This window comes from Aspergillus neoniger (assembly GCF_003184625.1).
Source record: "Aspergillus neoniger CBS 115656 unplaced genomic scaffold BO87scaffold_22, whole genome shotgun sequence".
NCBI classification, from domain to species: domain Eukaryota; kingdom Fungi; phylum Ascomycota; class Eurotiomycetes; order Eurotiales; family Aspergillaceae; genus Aspergillus; species Aspergillus neoniger.
In genome coordinates this window covers 220,943-238,712 of record NW_020291150.1, presented here as the reverse complement: position 1 = coordinate 238,712, position 17,770 = coordinate 220,943, and the positions used below count along the sequence as shown (strand labels likewise).

The 17,770-nt window shown below is 50.2% G+C and overlaps 6 protein-coding genes across 6 annotated transcripts; 4 read left to right on the top strand and 2 right to left on the bottom strand.

The window, feature by feature from the left end:
* Nucleotides 1-443: 443 nt before the first annotated feature.
* BO87DRAFT_337703 (MBL fold metallo-hydrolase) lies at nucleotides 444-1,522 on the top strand. The gene is made up of 2 exons (XM_025620567.1): nucleotides 444-485; nucleotides 540-1,522. Exon 2 carries the CDS (start codon nucleotides 668-670, stop codon nucleotides 1,469-1,471), a length of 804 nt encoding a protein of 267 aa, XP_025478285.1. The 5' UTR covers nucleotides 444-485; nucleotides 540-667; the 3' UTR covers nucleotides 1,472-1,522.
* Nucleotides 1,523-3,306: 1,784 nt separating this feature from the next.
* On the top strand, nucleotides 3,307-5,442 carry BO87DRAFT_427369 (glutamate--cysteine ligase; the record flags this gene model as incomplete). The annotated part of the gene is made up of 7 exons (XM_025627400.1): nucleotides 3,307-3,317; nucleotides 3,371-3,443; nucleotides 3,493-3,558; nucleotides 3,609-3,721; nucleotides 3,770-3,895; nucleotides 3,942-4,491; nucleotides 4,543-5,442. 7 exons carry the CDS (start codon nucleotides 3,307-3,309, stop codon nucleotides 5,440-5,442), a joined length of 1,839 nt encoding a protein of 612 aa, XP_025478284.1.
* Nucleotides 5,443-6,012: 570 nt separating this feature from the next.
* BO87DRAFT_439650 (MFS transporter) lies at nucleotides 6,013-7,706 on the bottom strand (the record flags this gene model as incomplete). Its single annotated transcript, XM_025627934.1, has 3 exons — nucleotides 6,013-7,053; nucleotides 7,122-7,557; nucleotides 7,636-7,706. The coding sequence occupies 3 exons, from the start codon at nucleotides 7,704-7,706 to the stop codon at nucleotides 6,013-6,015; spliced, it is 1,548 nt and encodes a 515-aa protein (XP_025478283.1).
* A 720-nt stretch (nucleotides 7,707-8,426) lies between these two features.
* Nucleotides 8,427-9,694, top strand: BO87DRAFT_460286 (NmrA-like family protein; the record flags this gene model as incomplete). Its single annotated transcript, XM_025629004.1, has 4 exons — nucleotides 8,427-8,552; nucleotides 8,608-8,840; nucleotides 8,915-9,252; nucleotides 9,312-9,694. The coding sequence occupies 4 exons, from the start codon at nucleotides 8,427-8,429 to the stop codon at nucleotides 9,560-9,562; spliced, it is 948 nt and encodes a 315-aa protein (XP_025478282.1). The 3' UTR covers nucleotides 9,563-9,694.
* Nucleotides 9,695-10,175: 481 nt separating this feature from the next.
* BO87DRAFT_361993 (uncharacterized protein) lies at nucleotides 10,176-13,023 on the top strand. The gene is made up of 2 exons (XM_025621611.1): nucleotides 10,176-11,600; nucleotides 11,679-13,023. Exons 1-2 carry the CDS (start codon nucleotides 10,303-10,305, stop codon nucleotides 12,781-12,783), a joined length of 2,403 nt encoding a protein of 800 aa, XP_025478281.1. The 5' UTR covers nucleotides 10,176-10,302; the 3' UTR covers nucleotides 12,784-13,023.
* Nucleotides 13,024-13,568: 545 nt separating this feature from the next.
* Nucleotides 13,569-16,746, bottom strand: BO87DRAFT_311905 (formin-mediated actin nucleation enhancer; the record flags this gene model as incomplete). The annotated part of the gene is made up of 2 exons (XM_025619562.1): nucleotides 13,569-16,568; nucleotides 16,684-16,746. The coding sequence occupies 2 exons, from the start codon at nucleotides 16,744-16,746 to the stop codon at nucleotides 13,569-13,571; spliced, it is 3,063 nt and encodes a 1,020-aa protein (XP_025478280.1).
* Nucleotides 16,747-17,770: the final 1,024 nt, after the last annotated feature.

Genomic DNA, 17,770 nt, shown 5'->3' with positions numbered 1-17,770 from the left:
ACCTTTGCAACATGTATTGGCGGAAAGGGTACTTGGTAATCGATCATATACTTCTGTTATTAAGGATTAGTATTCAGGGTCGTGCCCCACTTAAGATACCATATCGGTATCCCACTCGGTCTCCCGCTCCAGGTTGCCACGCCATGAATTACCACTCTTCAGATCTTATTTGGAATATTATATGTGACTATTATTTCAGCAAAAAAAAAAAAAAAGAAGAAGAAAATTAATAAATAAATAAAAGACCCCGAAACAATTATAACCAGCATTTGATTGATTGATTCATAAAAGAAATTGTTTGTATTTAGAGATAGAATTATTGAGAATATCTGCCGTATATGAGGAGGGATACCGAAGGCGGGATGCCGAAATAATCAGATTTCTTCATTTCAAAGATGCTTACAGGCTGGGTATATCATTAGTAGTCTATTATGTGAACAATATTAAATTTTTGTGCTGTGCCACTTAGAAAGTTTCAGCTATAAGTACTGACCATCTAAGACTTGCCTACTTTAACAAGATACTCACGTTTTGCCCAGATTCCCAAGTACTAAGTACTATTCAGATCTATATATTGTGCCCTGCGCAGTTATCGGCAGACAGTACCTTCAATTCTACAAGTCTTTCACTCATCTATCAGCCCCTCTTCTCAAGCTTATCAGCAATCATGGCACCCACTCTCAACATCACCCATATTGGCACTGCTACAGCCATCCTCGAGATCAATGGGGTCAATATGCTCACCGACCCTTTCTTCTCTCCTGCCGGAACAACTTTCCCTATGACCGACAAATTTTCTCTCAAAGTGGAGGATGACCCTGCCCTCCGCCTAGATCAGCTTCCTGTCATTGATGCAGTCCTGCTCAGTCATGAAGACCATGTCGACAACCTTGACGACCTCGGTCGCCGCCTGCTTGATGGGCGCCGAGTCTTCACTACTGTTGACGGTGCGAAGAACCTCTCCCCTCGGCCCGCAGTTCATGGCTTCGAGCCCTGGGAAGAAATGGAAGTTGTCATTGCCGGAAAGAAGTTCCAGGTTATTGGCACCCCAACCAAGCACGTCGTTGGTAACGAGTGTACCGGCTTTATCTTGACCGGGGAGGACTTTGGTCATGGCCGCGATGGTCTCCCTAACGCAATCTACTTCTCGGGTGATACTGTTTACGTGGAGGAATTGAAGCAGATGGCAGAGCGCTTCCATATTTGTGCTGCGATCGTCAACCTCGGTAATGCTCATGCGCCTACGGACATGACAGACCCCAGCAGCCCCCCTTATCAGATCACCATGGATGGCAAGCAGGCCGCTCAACTCTTCCGCGAAATCAAGGCCGACTACCTTGTACCTATGCATTATGAGTCATGGCATCATTTCACACAGTTTGGACAAGAGCTGCGTCAGGCTTTCCAGGAGGAAGGAATCAGTGACCAGGTATGCTGGCTCAAACCTGGGGAGCCTGTGAAAGTTCTGTGATTACGCCCATCACAGTGAGTAAACGATGGGGTCATGAAAATCTTGTTTTGCTTCAAACGACCATGTGTTGTCTCATGTGTCTGCAGTCGGAAGTGTCAAATCTTAACAGAAAAGACCATCGAAAGCTTCTAGTCTTAGCTTTTCAAACCCTTTTGAAAATTGAATGTGAAAACTAGTAATCAGTATACGATTGAGCCTACAGCCTCAATATATTCTCTTACACGTAGTCCTACAACGAATAAATTCTCAACAACTGATTGAACGCATCAACTGTCTGGACAGATCATAAAGAGCAACGCAGGGAGACTTGACACGCACTACAAATGTTGCATGTCACAGGAACCAACAGACTACCGTGGTGTAGCATAGTATGAGAACAATAGACAGGAAGAGTACGTAATAGACAAATGATGGAAAGGGGAAGGATGATTTGGCAGCCCGTGACCTCAAGCACGTGGCCTCAGCCCAATGCGTTCTTTCTATTCCTCTTCTTCCTCTCCCACTTCCCCAACATGTCCATAAACATGCGATCATTTCATCATAGATGGGGTTTTGCAAGCTCCTGTCTTCGAATATTCCCGATCGCTATTGCTGCTTGGTTTAATTTCTTGGCTCTAGCTATGAATGCTAGCCTTTTAAGGCAAATGTATGGCGTCCCTTGGCACGCTGTCCTCCCTGCACTGACAAACTAGCTCGGCTGATGTTCCACCTCAGCCTATACAAGCCATGCTGCGATGCATAAACCGTATTTTGAAGAGTTCTACGACGCGGGTACCTCACATGCCAAAGGGATTTTCATCCACTTACGAAGCCTTTCTCGGCGGGAATAGAACTACGACTCGTGAATGGCAGCCTATTGCAATGCATACGTACGCTGGATGGGAGGACCTGGGTTGGAAGCGAGGAGCTAACATAATTCAGACGGTGAACACTGGTGAAATGCGGAGAACACCGACCAGAAAGGAATTCATCGTCTATTTTTGTGTTTGGTCTCAGGTGTTGCAGATACTAGTGGGCATTTTGAATCGACCTCAGCACTATGCTTACCCCTTACGGAACACGCTTCTTCCAAGAACTCCATCGAAGCAATTCACGATCTGCATTATGTAGGCCTTGGCGATAATGCAACACGTACTTGACCAAGTTACTGATGTCTTCGAGGCAATGTTTCGGTGGAAGATCGACTTTTCAATGCGCTCCAATAATAATCGGGGTGACTCGGAAATGATGCTGCCTTCAGTTTCCGGTGGCCCTGCCAAGACGAGAAGTATGTGAGTACTACCGCTTCGAGAGATGCAGGGGGCATAGCCCTGCCTGTCTACGAGCTCACGGCCGATGCTGCTGTCTAATTACTGACCCAGATCCAGATGAAGTTAAGACATTTGGGGACGAAGCCGACTGGCCTGGCCTGAGACGCAGAAGATGAGTTTTGTAAGAGGTGCACATATTGAATCCTCGATACGCCCTATGTGGCCTTGTCGTTTCAGACATGATGAGACACCATGCAAGGGGCAGCAACGAGGAAGTTGCAGCCTGCCATTACGCCATCTATCGACCCCAAAAAAAGCGTAATATGTGAGAATGCATGATTGGTCATCCATGACCTCTTTCAGCTGCCCACGAGCATTACGTACGAGGCAGCATACTGCTGTCAGCCAAGCCATGGATTGTCGCGCTACTATGATCGACGACGACGCGTATAGTCAAGGTCTTAGATGACTCCCTTTAATTGCATTTTGGAGAAGCTATATAATGATGCTCAATAACCCACCATCATATCTAAACGCTTGTACACAAACAAGTCCATTTCATATCACATTCATACTTCACTGAAAATGGGTCCACCGTATGTTCCACCGTTGTCGCACTTGAGACAGTACGTGTCTAACCTCCCAGCAGGGTGAGCGGAACACCGCTTTCATGGCAAGAGCTTCAGCAAGTTGCACCTATTGCTCGTCAAGGGGCCGTGGAGGTAAGTGCTTCCTATATGCCTTCTGAATGCATGTCGCTAACGGTAAAAGCAATTGCTATCTCTATGGAAGAGGCAAAAAAATAGAAGCGATCTTGAACCACTGTGGGGTGACGAGGTAAGACATCACCTGCTGTAGTTATACTGAAGGAGACGCTGACTCGACAGATTGAATATACCCTGGTCAGCCTTGACGCAAACAAGTCGCGAGCAACACTGCTTCTTAACCAAGAAGACATCCTACGAAAAGAAGAAAAACAATGTGCTAAAGCTGAGGAAGTGTAAGTATTTAGTAACACTGGCAAAGACAGGATACTGAGACATGATAGTGAACCCTGGAATGAAGTCAAGTTACAGGCGGAATGGGCTCGACATATGGTTGAAGCAACTCCGGGAGAGCCATATGGGGGCGATATTATGGACCTACTCAGGGTTCAAGGCAATATGAAGCGACGGTATGTTGAATCTCGCGACAAGTAGACATAAAGCTGACGTTCTTAGACGGAAATTGATCGGGCAATTTCTATCGCCCGACCAACACCCTGTACCGTTGTGTGTCTTCCCTGGCTTAGGTGAAAAGGGACAGTTCACGCTCCCAGAAAGTCCGCATGAAGAGTCTCTTGAGCAAATCTGCTGTCCCATACCGCGCTATATAATGATGACAGAGAACTTGCTGGCACGGCGACAACGGCGTGTCGAGAGCTACATTCCAATATTTCGAGATGAGCAGACGCAAACGCCTTTTCATGACACTTCTGCGTCTTTTGAATACCCCGCAGAGCATCCCCCCGGGAATGGAAAAGAGGGCCATGTCCATCTGGATGGGATCGGTCTCGGGGTCGGGAATTGCTGCATTCAGGTTACGTTCCAGGCTCCTAATGAAATTGAAGCGCGATGGTTACATGACCAAATGATCGCATTGGGGCCGGTTATGTTAGCACTTACTGCTGCTACGCCGATGTTTAAGGGTTATCTGGTAGATACGGAAGTGCGCTGGGGCCGAACCTCTGAATGCTTTGACGATCGTACTCCGGAAGAATTAGCCACGACGGTATTATGCACACCCTAAAGTTTTTTGGCTTGACTAACTCATGCAATGCAGCCACCACGGTATTCTTGGAACCGCACATACATCTCGCAAGAGAAGCCAGCCAATCTCGAAAGCAAATCTCCGCTGACTCCCATGAATGAGTCGGTCAAACAACGCTTACTAGATGGCGGCATGGACGAACCTTTGGCGATGCACTATGCCAATATCCTCTCGAGGGACCCAATTGTGCTCAACCGAACAGACCTGGAAAATTTTGACCTAAATAGTACGGGCATATTCGATGTCTACTACAGCACTGTATGGCAACATGTCCGGCTCAAGATCCCCTTAACCGACGATGGACCCGGCTGGCGGGTAGAGTTCCGACCGATGGAAGTACAATTGACCGATTTCGACAACGCTGCTTTCGCCATTTTCATGTACCTTCTATCTCGGGCCATCACGGAACTTCATTTGAACTTTTATGTGCCTATCGATCAGCTGGGAGACTCCATGGAACGGGCGCAGAAACGCAATGCTGCCCTCGAAGAGCGCTTCTGGTTCCGCCGGACCGGATGGTCATCCGCAGAGCAGTGCGAGCGTCCACAGCGTCAGCGGAGAGGCTGTGTTAACTGCTGCTCAAAATCTACTGCACATGCATCACCGTCATGTGCGCTTCTCACGGCCGACGAGATCATCAATGGCGAAGATCCGAAGGTGCCCTCCAGCTTCCCTGGACTGGTGAACATCGTGCGCGCTTATCTACAGTACAGTAACACGCCCGTGATGGACCAAAAGAAGATCATGCCCTACCTAGATGTGATCAGTAAGCGAGCAAGTGGAGAGCTTCCGACGCCAGCCCAGTGGATGCGCTCATTCGTGACCGGTCACGAGGAGTACCAGCGAGACAGCTATGTGAATGAGAAGATCCGTTATGACATGATCCAGGAGATTATTCGGATGGAAGAGTGATGAGTTGATGGTTATTATGCGCAACGCTTTTGGTTCATATGCATAGTTATAGAAGTATTATAGATGACTCTGCTGTATCTATCTTTCTAATCATGACAGTTACGATCAATACTATCCTTTGTTCAATGGCCACTACGTCATAGTTTAGGATCATTCTGTGGGCGGTGAAACTATCACTGAATACAGGCTGAAAAGGATCGACGTAGGGCACATTCCACGCCGCGTCATGTCGCAGATTATGCTTTTATTCATTGCAGATCATGTATGCTTGATTCATTGGACTAGGTAAGGCCGTTGGAAGGGGGGTGAGAAGTTAGTACTGAGTTTAGATAGCACCGCACAATTCTAGCCCTACATTTAAGTTCAGGAACCGCTAAAGCCTGGAATTTTAATGACATGAATGCTTTTGAATAAAACAATATTAAAAAATCCATTATTAGATGAGATCAACTTACATGATGATTAATCAACAACAACAACAACCGCCCCCTGCAGATAATGTAGTACACAATACCCACTCCCCGAATCAAGGGGCGATGAATAACTACGTATGTATCATCATCGTGATCATCACACCTCATCCGCAAAACTACTTTTCCTCCTCAACCTCTCCCCAAACCACCACAACACCCACGGAATAGGACACCCAATAACCACCGCTACAAATCCCAAGAGGCTATTCCCCAATCCATATCCCAGCACGCGATACATAACGGGGCTAAACAGCGGGAACCCAAACCCCGTCAATCCCCGCAGGATATAAACTCCACCGTTCGCACTCGCCCCATACACACTATACGCTTTGAGGAGGTACGCGCTCGTACACTGGAAGATGACCGTAGCGCCCATGAGCGACAGAGCAATACCGATATCTGGAACGATCCAGTGGGTTCTGTACTGTGCGGACCAGCCGTAGATGAAGAAGCCGATGGGGACGAGCAGACTCGCGGGGATCATGAGTGGAAGGCGGAATTCGGGCTTGCCGGTGCCGTGGTTGGAGGTTTTGAGACGCAGGTAGATCTTGTCTGAGACTAGGGCGCAGGTTTGTGCGCCTTGGAGGTAGCCGATGTACGGGGCGAGGTAGTGCAGGGAGCCGGTGCTGGCGGGCAGGTGGTATTGGGTTTTCCATAGGGTGGGGAAGGTCGAGAGGATGAGGTAGACGAGGCCGTAGATGTAGCCGTAGTAGAGGGGGAGGGCTTGGGCAATGGGTTGGGTGAGGAGGAGGCGGAGGGAGCGGAAGAGGGTGCGGTGGTAGAGGGTTGTTAGGGTTTGGGATTTGGAGGTGGAAGGTGTGGTGGTGTTTGTGGCTTGCTCGAATTGGGTGAGGAGGGTGAGGTCTTTGTAGGCTGGAGTGAGTTGGAGAGCTTGTTTCTTGTGGCGGAGGAGGACTGGGGCGTAGGTCTCGCGTGACAGACATAGTGAGGTTAGGATTATGATACCGGCGAATATTGAGGTCGCGTGGAAGGCCCATCGCCAGGTTGAGTAGTCTGTTACGTAGCCGCCTGCTATGGGGCCGAGGCAGGAGCCAAGGACGGGACCCATGTTAAGAAGGGCGAGACTTAGGCCGCGCTGTTCTTTGGGGAAGATATCACCGGTGGTGCTGACGCCGGTCTAGATATGCTTTTGTTAGCGAAAGCGATGGGGGGTGCGGGTTGATGGAGGGAGATTTGGGAGAGTACAGCTAATGAAGCACTGGCGCCTAGTCCGCTCAACAGGCGGAATACTAAGAGCTGGGTTATGCTTTTTGAGAAACCCGCGGCCAGATTGAAAGCGAGGAAGAAGACATTTCCTGACTGCTGGATGGGAACGCGGCCGAGCAGTTCGCTGAGAGGTGCTAGCACCAATGGGCCCAGACAGTAAGTGAGCAGGAACAGGGATACTGTCAGAGAGCCCTTGACATCTGAAGTAACATGGAAGTCGGCCTCGATGGCATCAAGAGCTGGTGCAATGATAGTTGATGTTAGGGGCATAAGGAAGATGGGCAGAGTCACCGTCAGGAGGATGGTATATTTCCGATAGCTGGGCCATTGATGCGGATGCTCATGGGGATCGAAGTCCACGATAGCAACTGGAATTGTGGCTGAGGGCTCATGGTTCTCTTCGCTGATGGCCTGGCTTTTTTTTTTTTTTTTTTTTTATCGGCCATCTTGGGAATTGGGGCTGATGGAATGCTTCTAGTGATACCATGTCTACCTTTGAATAGCTCTTATAGTCAACGCAGAGGCACATTCCATCACCCGCTGCGTAAGTGTAAGAAGGGACATTCTTTACAATGGTCACCAATCCACCTCCGCGGGGTGTATTTGAGTGAGTAGGATATCAGTGGGATTCAAGGGATACGGAAACACATGCGAGTCATGATGGTCCTTTCTGCCTTGTTGGCAGTTGACTCCCCTAGGTTGTTCCTTCGAGATAGAAGCCATCTGGGACAGGTACTCTATGCACCTCAGGTAGTATCATAGTATGGTTGACCAAATGATACTTTTCTCTTTTCTTTCTTCTATTCCATTTGATATCAACACTAATGAATATGGTTATATGCCAAATCTAGCTAGAGAGAGTCTTAAGAAGTTATCCTATAAATATTGTGTTATCTTTTCAACATGTAAAAGAGTACAAAATCTTATGATCATGTCATTGGTTAGGAAATATCATCCTTCAATCCTTCGATCCTTCAAGTAGCCGGATGGCGGAAAAGATGACCGGATCACGGAGGAGGGCTGGTCCGCTCGGAAGTATGTCTAGTAGCATCATCCTTCCAGGATACAACTCGATCCGACCATCCTCAACACTTCAGGACATTATTGTGCTAACAAGATGCTAGAAAGCAGAGCTCGAATTTGTAATGATTGGGGGTATGCCAAGGCTATCTTGAGTAGTTAAATAGCACTTGCTTTTCGGCATGATACGGTATAGTTCTAACATCAACTGTCAATATACTTACTTCGTTTCTTTCACATATCGAGAACTGATAATATACGACTATGACTATTACCACTGCCACTGGTACCACAGTTGCGGTCGCCGGTGGAACTAAAGGTCTTGGTCTAACCATTGCAGAAGCATTGGCCGTCCATGGCAAGCACAATGTGGTCATATTCAGTCGAAAGGTGAGTGTAACATCTCCAGCAGAACCAGACAAATTGCCTTGCTGACACTACGAAGAGTACTCCCGGTCTAGACGAGAAGCTACCAGCTCGTTTGGTCGTTGTTGATTATGACAACGTCCAAAGTCTGACAGAGGCTCTCGAAGAAAACAAAGTCAGCGACGTGATCTGTACCATCAACGCATATGGAAGCTCTCTGCCAGAAAGGAACCTTATTCGCGCGGCGGAGAACTCCTCTACGACAAAGCGATTTATCCCCAGCATTTTTGCCGGGTTCGCATATCCCACCAAGTTAGTAGCGATAGTCCCCCAAGTACTCGGGCGGTTGGAGAAAAGCCGGTCACGTATTGACCTTTGTCTTCTAGGTATCCCGAGGTCGCCAAATCCAAAACAGAGGCGCTAGAGGAACTGGCGAAGACATCCCTAATGCACACTGCTGTCTACAACGGCATGTTCATGGATTTCTACGGGTCTCCTCTGCTCAAATCCAACGTCGGTTCCTTTCCAATGTTTGTTGATATAGCCAACAACGTGGCAGCCAAACCCGGATCTGGAGACCAAGCCGTCGTGCTCACCCGGGTTCTGGACATTGCGAGATTCGTTGTCCGCATCCTCGATCTTGCGGTCTGGCCAAAGGAAAGCTATATCATCGGTGATAGGGTTACGCTTCATGACTTTGTTAATATGGCCGAAGAGGCGAGAGGTATGTACAATCTTTAGTACTGGGCATACATCGTAACTTGTCTAACGAGTCTATGTCAGGTACCAAGTTCCGTATCACCTATGACTCTAAGGAGGAGTTAGAAGCAGGACAGGTCACGGAATTACCTTGTTACGAGACCACCTTTGCTGTAGTGGGCAAAGAAATGACCAAGCAACTGTTTGCTCAGACTGGGTTGTGGATTATCGGAAATGAGCTTGACCTCAGACCTGCCAGCACTCTCAATGAGACTTTCCCGGATATCAAGACTATGACCTTGCGGGAATTCCTCGAGCTCTCATGGAAGGTTTAGATTGGTGATGGGGTAATCTGGCTGTGACATCAGAAGGGTGAGGGAGAAATTACGAGACAGGGTAATTTAGTAGCAAGGAAGAGATCATTGGCTGATTGGTTAGCGCCTCTCGCAGGAGGGGTCTGTGAGGGCACAGAAAGATCGAGTGGTATGATTGAAAGAGCTGTCAAGTCTATATATAAACATATACTAAAGATAGTGAATGCTTACTACATTGATAAACTAGCCGGAATTATATCCTGAACTCTGGCTTCCTTCCCCTATATCTCGTGACATGATACGACGAACAAAGCGTTTATAGCGTAACATGCAGGGGTTTGCTAATTTGTAGGGTTACAACACTAGCCTCACGAGCACCCTTAGTTTGCGGGTCTGTCGGAACGAAGCGATGCTGTGAGAGGCCATAGCGAGACAGACTAAGATGAAAACAAGCCTCACGGCCGAGTTTGCCGACCTTTATCCACTCGGAACCATCCAACCACACTCGCCTAAGCGCTAGGGTTTTGGGGCACCATGAGCTTGGCTTCTTTGGTCTTAGAACGCATTTATAGCTCAGTTCACGAGCGTTCATGGTCTGTCAGCCTTGCAGGTAGACCCTCCGTGAGACCCAATAGCTGAGTTTGCTGCGGCCACCAGGAGATAAAGTCCTGAGTGGGAAATTGGATATAAACGACCCCTGAGCAAGCCCGTCTTTGCGAAAATGTCAACATTCCATTCTCTTCGCCTGCGGGCTATACATCATGGCTACCATGAACAGCCCCCCTCAAGTGGCTGGAAATGCCCAAAGGAACTCAGATGAGCCAAGTCCGATACTGGAGCCTCTGCGGTATCGGACGAGGAAGTCACTGTATCTTCTTTCTTTCTATGTTGCTATTCTACTCGCTCCCTGGATCATGACCTGTGTCATGATGGTGCGTCCTCTAGACGCCGCCTCCTATACTCGCCAGGGCCTTGGTCAGTCGGCAGCCGTGGTTCTGGATATTCTCGTCAGCTTTGAATTTATCCTCGTGCTTGAAAAGCTACAGGCCGTCCTCGCCATTCCCATCGTCTCCGGGTTCCTTGCCCAAGCGGCCGTTGTCTACACGCAGCGACGTTCGCCTAATCAGAAGCTGTCCCTCCGACAAATTGTTGCTCTAGCGGATCGTCCCTGGGCCAACGTGAAGTCATGGTTTCGCAGTCTACCACTCGATGGCCATGGATCCCCATTTGCCATTTTTGGAGGGCTGTTCGTTCTGCTCGTAGCAGTCACCCCTGCTATTCAGTCCATCTTGATCAAATATGAGGATATTACCATCGCCACATGCTGGGAGATGCCAGTCTGGACATGCGACCCATCGAACATCGCCACAATTGTGGGCCTTGACCCGGAACCTGCCGCTCTAGAGTCCATGCCCCAAAGTCTTGCTGTCCAGCAGGTAGCCAAGAAAACGCAGCTGGTAGGCGAGCTCGACGTGCAACCTTACCTATGGCCGGAGCAATGGACAACAATCGACGACGCTGAGGCTATCGAGAGAGGAACATTCTTCTGGTATGACGAATCTTTCCGTTCGGATCGCTATTTCGTATCTGCACTGCAAAATGGAACCAATACCGGTGTTTTGCGCCAACATGCCATCCGGTTGAACTCAACGTCCGCCTGCGAAACGGTGCATTCATCCGAGTTCCCGCAGACGTGCTCGGGGGACCGGCCTTTTGTGACTAACCTGACTGCCCCTGATACACTCGACATTCGAATCTGCGCGCCCGGCACGTTTGGGCAAACACCCTGGACTCGGAGTCGGGACCGCCAGGATATCTCAGAGGAGCTGTGGATTGATGTCGTTCAGCAAATCACGGATTTCTCAGCCTCAGCCGAACAATCCAACTTTACTTTGAAATGTACTACAAACACCACTCGGGGGTACTTCGAAATCAGCAACTACAAGAATGGAAATAACCCCGGGCCTCTTCTCGAGAAATGGCCCAGTCAGGAGGTCCTGAAGCATGATTTCAATGACTATCTGGGGGTAGACGACGATTATGCCATTCCATCAGTTGTGTAAGACACCCCCTTCAAACACCCTCCCAATTTAATTCCTGGAGGAATAGACTACTAACCGACAATACTATATACCAGTGACAACGACACAACAACCCTTAGCCCCTCCAACCTACCCGATCCCTTCAACTACGAAGACCTCTACGCAGCCGGCCCACTAATGACCAGTGCCTTAGCTCTATTCGGCAACCAAAGCTTCCTCAACGCCGCCAGTTACGCCATCACCACCAACACCACCAGATCCGCACTATTCTCCATCTGTCAATTCAACGCCTTACCATTCACCCGACTCTCCCTCACCAGCTTCAGCACCGCCGGAGACACCTGCGAGGATCTCCTATGGGATATAGACCGCTCCAGCGACGACTACTGGTACCAATACCTCATGAACACAATCTACATCTGGATTGCCTCGTTCAACGATACACAATCAGCCGCTACAGCACTAGACATGGCGACTTACTTCGCCAATGAAGCCGTGCTAACCAGCACAGCCACGCAAGACTGGTCGTATAACTCGCGAAGCATCTACTTTGATAGTGGAACGGTGCTGGTCAAGCCTAAGTGGAGCTTAGCGGGGGTGATAGTCATATCGGTTCTTATTGGCTTGCAGATACTGTGTCTATGTCTGATTGTGTTCTACTGCCACTCCGTCCCTACCTGGACGGATAGTCTCGATGCTTTTGCGATGCTTCGCATGGGTGCGGAAGTGCAGCGTGAGAAGCATGTGCGCTTTGCGGGCATTAGGGATACGGATAAGCGGGATTGGGAGGACCTTGGGCGTTTTGATGGGCTTGTGGGTGTTGTACTTGATGGTAGTGGGATGATGCAGGGAGGAGGAGATGGAGAGCATAGTAGTATGAAGGATAGCTCGCCGTTGGTTCGGAGGGCGGAGGGGGGTCCGAGCACTTCCTCGGAAATTGAGTTGGCTGAGCTCCCGCCATATTCTTCTACAGTCTCGGTTGATGCTCATAATGGTGAAGGGAGTGGGGAGGGAGATGAGAGAGTAAGGAAGGAAGGGCTAGAGCCACCGTTTCGTCTTGCGGTCGGTGCCCCGGGCTTGATTACGAAGAGCATGGCCCCGAAGAGGAAGGCACGGGGGCAGAGGAAGACACGGGGACAGAGGAATCCAAGGGGACGGGAGAATCCAAATCTAGTGATCACGGGTCAAACGCAGGTGTGATGGAAGTGTCACTGTGTTTGTTGTAGTTGTTGGAGGTTATTGATCGTTCAGGATATGGAGATCACTCATCAAGTAGTACTAAGCTTTGGGTATACAGGTTAGCGACGGTGATGATTTGATGGGACTGTAGGTGCTGTGTGTATAATCACTCGATGGCAAGGTTGCCTGGGGTAGAAGATGATATATGTTAGGTTGGTTCTTGTTGCTGGGAAACACTGCAACAACAATTGTGATAGTAAGGCCACTTATATGTTGTAGATCTACAGCTTCGGGTCTATTTAGAGGGGGAAAAAAAGAGAGAATAATCGTTGGTCTAAAGCTCGTCCTAGGACATAGTGTAGGAATGCGACGCTCTTGAAGCTTGGTACATTAAACATTCTAAGAGTATGTTAATGCAAAAAAATGAACGCTTCTATCAATCAACCTCGTCTGAAACAGCAGCAAAGCAGGATAGACCAAGATAACCTGACCCTCCTGTATATCATCAATAGTCATAACAGGCCACAAGCTGGCAGGGTATCGTCGATATGCGAACAGGCAAGGCTGCAGCTCCAGTTCTTGCGATTGGAACTGAGCGAACGCGACAAGAAATATAGCAAACACAGGGAAACAGACAGTTCAAGGAAATAATTAACGAGGGTGGACGCAATGGTGATAATGACAAAGGAGAAAGGTCCAAAAGAGGGCAGCCCGACAACTCAGGCTAGATACAAGATGTAGATGATGGAAAGGACGAGTATCGCACTGAGAATGTTGGCCGCGGAACGGTCAACAGAGCCGTATCCCTATTGCTCATGATCCGGCTTCTGTTCATGCGCAGTGGTTGCTTCTTTGTCAGTTTCCTCGTTCTCCTCGGCATCAAGGAACGTTTCCCTTTTCTCTTCTTCTGCTTCATCCGAGTCTTCCGGAACCGGAGACTTTCCTTTGACCATAGTTACTTCCTCCTCCTTTCCAGAGTCCTCCTTCTCAGCATTTGCCTCTTCAGCCACGTCTGCATCAGGCTCCGCCTCTGCGGCCTCTGCGTCTTCGGCTGGCTCCTCAGCCTGCTCCGCTTGCGCTGCAGCGGCTTCTGCTTCTGCCTTTTCCATTTCGGCCGCCCTGGCCTGTTGTCTCTCCCAGACCTCCTTGCGAATGCGGTCATCTTTGGCCCGACGGAGTCTTTCGGCCTCCTCCACACCACCACTCTTCTTCAACTTGCCTTCCTCGACAAACGCTCCGAGCTCCTTCTGGAAAAGCCCGATACGGCGAGTCTCCAGCTCCTTCTGGCGTGCCTTCTCTGCCCGCTCAATCGCTTCCAAGCGAGATTCATGGTTCGGCTGCAAGGCGCGCACCTCACCCAAGACGCTGTCTTTGGCCTTCATGGGATCCACAGCCGGATCAATCACAACATTCCGCGAGGTGTTGCGCAATGTGGGACCGCCCGTATTGTTCTGCATCGCCTGCTGCTTTGTGGCCTGCTCAACAAGTGCAAAAGTCTGAGCTGCCTTCTCCAGATCATCCTGAAGATCAGCAGCGAGGTCCTCTTGCATGGTAAGCTGGTCACGCTCCTCACAGACTTGCTGAAGTTCCTTCTCCCAAATCTTGGTCCAGACGGGTTTCTCCCGCTTAAGGAAATCCTGCATCTTCTTGATCTCCTTGGTGACGGCGCTGATGTCCTTACTCACCGACTCCAGTTGCCTGGGGAGCGGTCGGACACCACGAGTCACGACATCTTTGCGGAGATCCTCAACCAAATCTTGGAGGTCGTCAACCCGCGCCACAAGACGTTCTGACTCTTCGGCAAGCTCCTTCTTCCCAGAATTCACACGCACACGGCCTGCATCACCTTCGAACGATGGTACGGTGACGTCAGCTGCAGCCGTCTTCAGTCCACCTGCTTTGGTACGGATCGCGCTCATTGAGCTTGCAATGTCGGCAGTGAAGTTCGAGTACGTCTGACGTAGTACAGCAAGGTCACGTCGCAAACTCTGGAGCTCTGCGATTTGACTGTCGCTCCCCGCAATAGGACCCTTCCGGGCTTCACCAGTCTTGGCGGCAGCTGCGACAGGCACAGGAGGCGCAGCAGCAAGGCGAGCCATTTCTTTCGCAGCTTCCAGTTGACGGTCCGAAACACGTTGCATCATGCTTTCTTGGCCCTCGAGGGCCCCTTTAACGCCTTCGATCATGCGACGGACTCCACCGAACTCATCATCAAAATGCTTCTTGACCTCATCCAGGATATCAACATTCAAAACCAACACAGATCGGTCCTTAACATCAGCCAAATCCTCCAGCTCATGCCGGACCCCTGATACTGGGTCCTGAATATAGATTTCCGGCAAGTCAACCCCGTTGTTGTGGGTGTTCCAAGCGAACTTCTCAATAAAAGCTAGCTGCAGTCTCCCGATAGTAAGGCCAGTATATCCTTCTGGGAGAACATATTTCTTGATCTTGCTTCTGTATTGGAGGAATAGAGTGAGCTCCTTGCCTGGGGACTGCTGCTCAGGGGAGTAATGGACTGATTGAGGTGGAGTAGAAGCAGACACAGCTGGCTCCTGACGTTCAGATTTAGGCGTTCCTGGGCGGGCCGCCGCGGTAGGGGCAGCATCCTTTACGGGTTCAAATGCCTCCGCGAGGGACGGCTCTTCAGAAGGTCGTGGGAGATCGGGCTGCCGTCCAATAGCCGGGTGATCTGCTGGTCCACTCCCAGGGCGTTCAACAGACTTGTCTTTGGCGGCAGTAGCGCCCTCCACTGGAAGTTCTGCAGGTGACCCAACGCGAGATTTTGGGCGCTCCTCTTCGATACTGGGAACGCTCGCAGGCGCCTGTGAAGCGACCTTTGCGTCATGCAGCCGATTTGTCGATCGCTGTCGTCCATGGACTGACCCGCGTAGACGCACAGCGTTCAGCGACTCACGAACATCACGCCCCCGATTCGGGATCGGGGAATTTTGGGTCGGGAGGACTGGAACACCGCTTGACGAAGTTCCCAGATGCTTTTGTATCTGATAGGCCGAAAACCTTCGCGAGGCCCGACGTTCCAGCTCCCCGCTTCTCTGCAGAGCACCGAGAGCATCGTCTTGTTTCGGGGCGGGCGGAGGGGGCGGTGTGGGATAAGGTGGCGCGTTTGTCGAAGTCACGGAGCCCTTGGGAGTTGCGCTAGATTCTGATTGAGATCCTTGCGATAGAATGTTTTGTGCCTCGCGCCTCGACGCATCTCGTTCGGAATAGCTCGCCCCCCGCACATCAGCCGATGCCGCCGAAGACGCCCGGGCCATGGAAGGATCCTCCATAGAGCCATTACTGCCAAATCGTCGAGTCGATCGCTTCGGAGACGTTACCGTGGAGGCAGTGTCCTCATATGCTTGATTCAACGCCGCCTGTGCGGACGTTGCACTACTTGCACTTGTATGCCGACCGGGCAATGGCCTACTTTCCTCCTTCTGTTGTCGCGCACGTAGTCGAGCCTGCTTTTTCTTGAGTCCATGTAAAAGGTTGATTATGATGTCGCGAACTCGAGGGAGGTAGCGCTCGAGACTCTGTGGGGATGCATCTTGGCTAAGAGTATCTTCGAGGATCGTACGCAGAAGGTCGGGTACGGGGCCAAGATCTGAGGTGTCAACTCCGATGGCATTGAAGGCGCGACAAGCTAGATTGAACTCATAGCCCAGTCGTACGTAGACGTCTGACACTTCATTCTCTGAGGCTTGTCGGCGGGACCACTGTGTCAGTGTCTCTAGCAGTTGTTTCGTGGCGACCAGCAGATGGGTGACGCTCTTTTCGATTTGGTTGATCTGTTTCTCGGGCTGTGGATCAGACGCACCACGAGGTCAGCCGGAGTATTTGTGGGACGGCTGGGGGGTGATTTGGAGGAAACCCAAGCAGTGGCTGCATGCCACCACGATGGAGGGGAGCACTTACTACCACGCTCTTTGAAGATTGAGACCTCGTCGAGCTCGACGAACTGCGTGGTGCGGAGGTCATGGCGGATTCCACACTGCTCCCTGAACCGGATGGGAAATGCTGGGCTGACGGACTTCGCTGGGAGCGGGAGGAAACGCTGGAGGCGGACTGCATATGTGCAAGGCGGGAATCCGGGACAATTATTCTTTTCGGTGGCAGTTGATAAGTTGTGACACGAGTATATTAGGAGCGACAAGAGGATGCAGTGTGCAAGGTCGCGAAAAGGGCTGGGGATTGAATATTGTCTCAGAGGTATGTGTAAGGGAGAAAGAGAGAGGGAGGAAGCAGTGACGGCGGGATGGATCAAAATAGCCACAAACGATGAGGAGAAACGAGGGAGATCAAACAGGAGAAAGAAGGAGGCGGCGTAGAAGAATACGCAACAAAGAAAGCAGGAAGGTAATAATGATAAGAAAAAAAGGTCCGCACGAGAAAGGTAGCGAGAGACAAGCGGGAATTATAGCCAAGGAACCAGCCTCTTCGAGGGGGGGTGGTGAAAGGTAGTAGTGTGGTGGTGGTAGTAGTAGTTTTGGGTGGTGGTGATGCTGTTGGACTGGCACTAAAGCAGTCTAAGGGAACTGATAGAAGACCAATTTGGGCACAAGTTTAGTCTCCCGGCCAGCAGAGCAATGAAATGCCCAGCAGCGCAAGACTGACTGACTGCAATTCAACGTCGCTGCCTTCCGAGACTTGTGTCAGCCTGAGGCATCTACAAGACAAACGCCCGCCAAGTCACATGTTGGCACCAGCCTCCGGGATTTTTAGTTTCGCCGGATCCACCTCAGCCGCGCCTCAGTTCAACACTACTCTCTTACAAACAAAGTATCATCCATCAAGTTCCCCTGTAAATCCACTAACAGAGAGAGAGAGAGAGAGAGAGAGAGAGAGAGAGAGAGAGATATCTCGGGCTTAAGCCCTCCAGCGGTGAATGCAAGTACGCATTTGAATAGTGCTTAATCGTCTCCCAAGTGTTGATACACCTCAGACGAGATTTTCTTCAGCCGGCTCAACCTTCTCATCCCTTGGTGTGGATACCTCCCCATGA

What these genes read in the sequence shown, in the direction of transcription:
- BO87DRAFT_337703 (XM_025620567.1), top strand. Translation starts at nt 668, where the DNA reads ATGGCACCCACTCTCAACATCACCCATATTGGCACTGCTACAGCCATC.
- BO87DRAFT_361993 (XM_025621611.1), top strand. Translation starts at nt 10,303, where the DNA reads ATGGCTACCATGAACAGCCCCCCTCAAGTGGCTGGAAATGCCCAAAGG. An exon ending in TATGCCATTCCATCAGTTGT is followed by an intron (nt 11,601 to 11,678) that starts GTAAGACACCCC and finishes ACTATATACCAG; the next exon opens with TGACAACGACACAACAACCC.